The following is a 5863-nucleotide window of genomic DNA, read 5'->3' as shown; positions in this document are numbered from 1 at the left end:
ACAATTTAGATGAAAACATTGTATTTCTGCATAATCAATGCCACTTATTAGTTTAACTAAAAATATTGTAAATGGTTTTAATGAAGTGTACGAATTACCTCGTTGTTGATAGTCTTGACTTGATTATGAATAAATTGTATTTCATTTATAGTATTATCACTACAACAAAACAGAGTTTTAGCTGCGTTTTTTTAGTCTTTTAGCGGCGTTTTTAAGCGCCGCTAAAAGTATTTACGGCGATAGGAAAACGCCGCAAGAAGCGCCAGTAATATCAACGCCGCTAAAGTTAGCGGCGTTTGAGAAAAAAAAACGCCGCAATAGGTCAATATCTATTACGGCATTTTTTGAACAAACGCCGCAAAAGGTCGATATCTATAGCAGCGTTTTTGGAACAAACGCCGCAAAAATTTATGATATATAGCGGCGTTTCTAGAAAAAACGCCGCAAAAGGTCAGATCTATAGCGGCGTTTTTTGATACAAAAGCCGCAAAAGAGCAGACCTATACTGGCGTTTTTAGAACAAACGCCGTAAAAGGTCAAACCTATAACGGCGTTTTTGGACACAAACGCTGCAAAAGGTCAGACCTATAACGGCGTTTTTGAACACAAACGCCGCAAAAAGTTAGACCTATAGCGGCGTTTTCGTATACAAACGCCGCTAATTGCCTTTCTTTAGCTTTATCTAATTAACAACAACCTTACATTTTAATTAAGACAAAAAACATAAAGAAAAATACTTAACAACAAAATAAATTAAAGTTTTTTTTATGGAGAGAGAACCTTAAAAGACATTAAAGTATAAATGAGTTACAATTGAACCTCAAAGTGTAGATATACATGGATTTGTTGTTCGATACATCCTCAATTTCACTAGCATCATCATCATAACCTCCAGATATGCCTTCTAAAGCTACTTTGTTTCCCACTTCATTGGAATTTGTCATATTCATTGTCTTGACATCTTATTTGAAAGTATCATTTGACAGTGAATGATCTCTCCTCAATAGATTAAAAACAAATGGGAAACGCTGTGCCAGTCTATTGAAGAAGCCGCTTTTTGTTGAAGTTTGTTCTTCAATATTACAATAATTTAGATGAGACTAAGAAGAAAAGGAAACAACCAGCAGAACTTGCATTCATAACCTACATGTGAGTGATTGAGAACTGAAAAAGATGTTGCAATAAACTACAAAAACAGGAAGTCAAGAACCATGAAAACTAAAATATATTCTACATAAGAATGTAAAAAATGTCATCATAAAGAAAAAATTTAATAATGTATTGGTTGCCATCTTACTTTTAGAAGTTAGAATTCTTACCCCAAGATAACAACTGTTGTGACTAGAAGGTTGGGCTCTAGCTTAGGATCATGAAATACATATAATAATGTCCTTTGTGTACTCTGTAGTTTGACGGAATGTACGCAAAAAGGCTTGCAAATCGTCATCGTTGATAACATTAGAACTTGCATGCATAAGATTTTATTCTCTAGATTTAGTCTGACACATATATCTTCAAGTATTAATATTTTATCTTCTACTCATACCGCTTCTGGTGCTTCAAAACCCTTTCAGACTTCTTCAATGCCTTATTACACTATGATGTAACATGAGGCAGAAGATAGACCAGTTATCAAGAACCAACAACATGCAGTTAATATTAACACCATTGCCTAGAGGACAAGTTTCTATTTTACAGAAACTGTTACATTATCAGAGCAGTAGCCTAGATTTAAATAATTCAGATACTTCTTTAACCATAAACATCAAATCATCCAATAGGTAACTGCAATGGACAGGCATGTAAAACAACATAACAGAAAATACATAAAAGCAGAAGGAGAAAAAAAAATACCCATAACTAATATTTGGAGGTAGAGGCATATTTTCAATTGTCATCTGCTGCTTCAACCTTTCTTGAGCTTCATATTCCTGATATATAGCATCAAAGATGATAAATAGGAAGATACAGAAAAGAAACATTTAAGAAACCAGTTAAAATGACAGACTGAGGGAACCATGGTTTACTAAGATTAATTAGACTATTTACAAGCAGAAAAAGGAAGCATAACTTGCCTTCAGATCAAAAGAAAACTTCTTTTGCCCAAAGTTGACATGAACCCTGCACATTTTGAAATAAATAAAAAAGCTCATTAGAAAAACTTGAAATATCATAATTGCATGATGATGAAACTATGTAATAAATATCAATGCAAGTAGTAAGGAAAAACCAAAGTAGATAAGATATATCGTAATTGCATTTTAGGTGTTTTTAACAACCAAAGCAACATATCATCACCAGAAAGGCCAACCTACTAGCATACCGAATGAGAAGAGTTTGTTTGATTTTTCAAATAACAGAATCACTATAAGCATCATTTGAAAATTGCATATAAAAGTCACATCCATAACACATACTTCTGCCACTTTTGCATTAATCACAAAATTTCCCCTCAGACATATAGCCTAATTATAACATTCCAAAGCCAAGTTTTTTGAAAATATACATGACATTATTAACGGAGTAGGACAATATTGTGTTATATTTGATTTAAACATAGCGCACCAATTGCCCAAGGATAGGGCTGTAAACTAGCTTAGCAGAGTCTGGCAAAAGCCTACTACACTTCAGCTTGATAATTTATTAACTTGCTCAAGCCACATTTAACCTCTGTTCAGATCTGAAAATTTTATATTGAAGCCATATAAACCGACTCTGGCACTGTCACTATCATGAAATAAGTTTGAATAACCTCAGGCAACTTTTAGCTTATTTTACCCCTTAAAGTAATTTTACAAGGCCAAACAATATGTTGGAAAATGACAGGAAAAAAGGTATCATAACTAACCCATCACTTCTCATTCATTATAGACAAACCTCAATGTATCAATTAAATGCAATTGAAGAGGAAGGAATAGAGAGAAATGGCATATCCATTATTCCTATATTTCGCCAAATGCAAATATGGGTACGTTACAACAACATATACATGAGAGAATTCATATAAATACACAATAAAAGAAGGTAAACATACTCCTCATTTTGGCTGTGGACAGCAATGGTGGGAAACAAGCAACGGTTCATTTCGTTTTCCTTGCTAAAAGTTCCTACTATTGCCCCATTTTTACTGGCATCAACATATGAGCATACAGAATCATGAGAATCTTCAGAAATGAATAGAACTTCACATGTAAGCAGCATAGACATTTGAGCCACAAGTGCTCCTAAATACAGTGCTTGATGAACAACTGCACTTACGTGAAAAATAATTCATGTGAAGCAAAGTTTATGCCGCCACCAACCGTATCTCCTGTTGTATATGTTGGACCAAAAGCATCTCCCTTTGCTTGCCCACGATAGAGCCTACCATCATCCCCATGATACCCGCAACTGTTTACTTCCCACCTGACACAGTTAAGGATACTTTGAACTTAGTGTGTACATATAAGAATTTATGAAAAATAAAATTTTTCTTATATGTATTACATAATTAAAAGCTTTCATCTTGATTATATTTCTTTCATTCTTTAAAAATCTTGTGTTTCCCACAATATTAAAAGAGAGAATTCATTCCTTTCTCCCCCCCCAATGCACACACATTCCCAATCACTAAAAGAAGATTCATTTATCTAAATATTATGGATCTCTCACTAAAACAAGACATAAGCCCAATTGAACTGAATTACCAAAAATAGGGACCCTCGACACAAGATCATTTCTTTGACATAGGAGGAGATTTGCTTCTCTCAATATCCAGAATCTCTTATCAAAACTAGTCATAGAATCAATTGAACTGAATGAACAACAGGCAGAACACAAGATCAGTTCTCTTTCACTTCAACTAAGAGCAACTCTCTTTCCTCTTTTTCCAGACTGGATTTAATCTTCTTATGCATTGTTTTCCATTATCAAGCAGCTATAAACGATCATACATACTGATAAAACTAGAAAACATCAAATGAAATTAATTCTCACTCTATCATTCCTTTTCTTTTTCTCTCTTGCTTTTCTTTTTTTTTCTTAATTTCCAGTTTTTCCCCAATTCATCAAATAAATGCAAACTATTTCAAATGAAAAGTACTCCAATTAAAAATGGTTTTCAACAACAGTATCTTGAAACAGAGAAGAAGAAAAAAGCCAGAGATTACCCCGGTTGCCTGCGCATCTTGAAGCCTTCACTGGTGAATCCAATAGCAATTTGACCCTTGACTCCAGCGTCCTTCACATAAATCTCGAAGTAATAAACCAGACACTTTATAGGAACCGGGTTATTGGCTTGAACCACACCGACATCATGGCCATGGAGGCTTACGGTAGTATACTTCACCGACAACGTATCAGGCGCCACCACCAAGAGGGGAATGAAAGAGGGAGATATCTGGGTTGAATGTAAGGGGAAGATGGATCGAACAATGGAGGTCAAAGGATCAAAGGATGAGAGTGGATGCGAAGAGATAAAAGGGAGGGGAGATATATTTCGATGCCCATACTGAATCTATGAAATTAGGGTTTTGTTTCGATATATTAAAGTAGTGTTCAGTAGCAATGTTTTTCTACGTAAACGCCACTAGGTTTTATGAAAATTGCGGCGTTTGGTATTAAAACGCCACTAAAGTACGAGTCTATAGTGGCGTTTGGTATTAAAACGCCACAAAAGTACGTGTCTATAGCGGCGTTTGTGTAAAAATGCCACTAAAGTATGAATCTATAGCGGCGCTTGGTATTAAAATGCCACAAAAGTACATGTCTATAGCGGCGTTTAGTATTAAAACACCACAAAAGTACGTGTCTATAGCGGCGTTTGTGTAAAAATGCCACTAAAGTACGAGTCTATAGCGGCGTTTGGTATTAGAACGCCACAAAAGTACGTGTCTATAACGGCGTTTGTATAAAAACGCCACTAAAATACTAGTTTATAACGGCGTTTGTATAAAAACGCAACTATATTACGATTCTTTAGCGGCGTTTCTATACAAACGCCACTAAATTATAGTATTTTGCGGCGTTTGTTCAAAAACGCCGCTATATGTAAACAATTACCGGCGTTTTCAGTAAAAACGCCGCTACATCCGCCGCTAAAAACCATTTTTGTTGTAGTGTATGTTCCACTAAGTGAATACTTAACGTGTTTTGATTTCATTCGTAGGTAAAAATCAAAGAGTAACCGAGTAAGGAACTATCATCAATTTAAGGTTGACTCGTAAGTAACAGTAAGACAATCATGTTTATTTTGAAACTTAGCTGGCATGTAATCAAAATTTTAAAAAAAAGTTTTGTAATGGTTTTAAAGTGATAGATTTTAGTAATATATTTCAATGAATGTTTTATTATTGTATCAAAATGTTTGGTTTGAAATTCGAAACAAAATTTTAGTGGTATTACAAATGAGTAAATATTTTCATAAGTCATTTGACACTTATGACTTGTGTACTGAAATGTATACGGGAAATAGGTGTTACAAATGCATTTTTAAATTATAGTATCGATACCCCACATCAGTATCGATACTACTTGCATCAATATCGATATTGTTTGTCGTGTTCATCATCTTTCCTCAAATTTAACCCTATAATATTGGTACTGATCTTCCAATATCGATACCCTTACCCAGATTTTTCTTATTTGACTTTTCTTTTTACCAAAATTTTGATTAAATCTCTTACTTTTATCTCCAACCGTACCAGTAAACTCATCATCACTTAACCCAACTAACTTACATCCATAAATCTTCTTATAACATCTAAAATCTCCAAAGAACACTCAAAACTAAGAATCACACCAAACTTTTCAAACATGTTTTTAATCACTTCTAAGGCTTTAAATCTCTTATTTACTTTTTTGTCTAGTCAAATATGCTTTTAAA

At 34.2% G+C, this 5863-nt stretch overlaps 1 protein-coding gene across 1 annotated transcript; it reads right to left on the bottom strand.

The window, feature by feature from the left end:
* Positions 1-1536: 1536 nt before the first annotated feature.
* LOC120147803 (ran-binding protein M homolog) lies at positions 1537-3247 on the bottom strand. Its single transcript, XM_039161097.1, has 5 exons — positions 3035-3247; positions 2076-2121; positions 1855-1931; positions 1749-1785; positions 1537-1596 (listed from the first exon to the last, which is right to left on the bottom strand). Exons 1-5 carry the CDS (start codon positions 3205-3207, stop codon positions 1537-1539), a joined length of 393 nt encoding a protein of 130 aa, XP_039017028.1. The 5' UTR covers positions 3208-3247.
* Positions 3248-5863: the final 2616 nt, after the last annotated feature.

Source organism: Hibiscus syriacus, unplaced genomic scaffold, assembly GCF_006381635.1.
Source record: "Hibiscus syriacus cultivar Baekdansim isolate YM2019G1 unplaced genomic scaffold, ASM638163v2 tig00110943_pilon, whole genome shotgun sequence".
Classification (NCBI taxonomy): Eukaryota; Viridiplantae; Streptophyta; class Magnoliopsida; order Malvales; family Malvaceae; genus Hibiscus; species Hibiscus syriacus.
The sequence above is the reverse complement of the archived record's forward strand: the minus strand, read 5'-3'. Positions and strand labels throughout refer to the sequence as shown.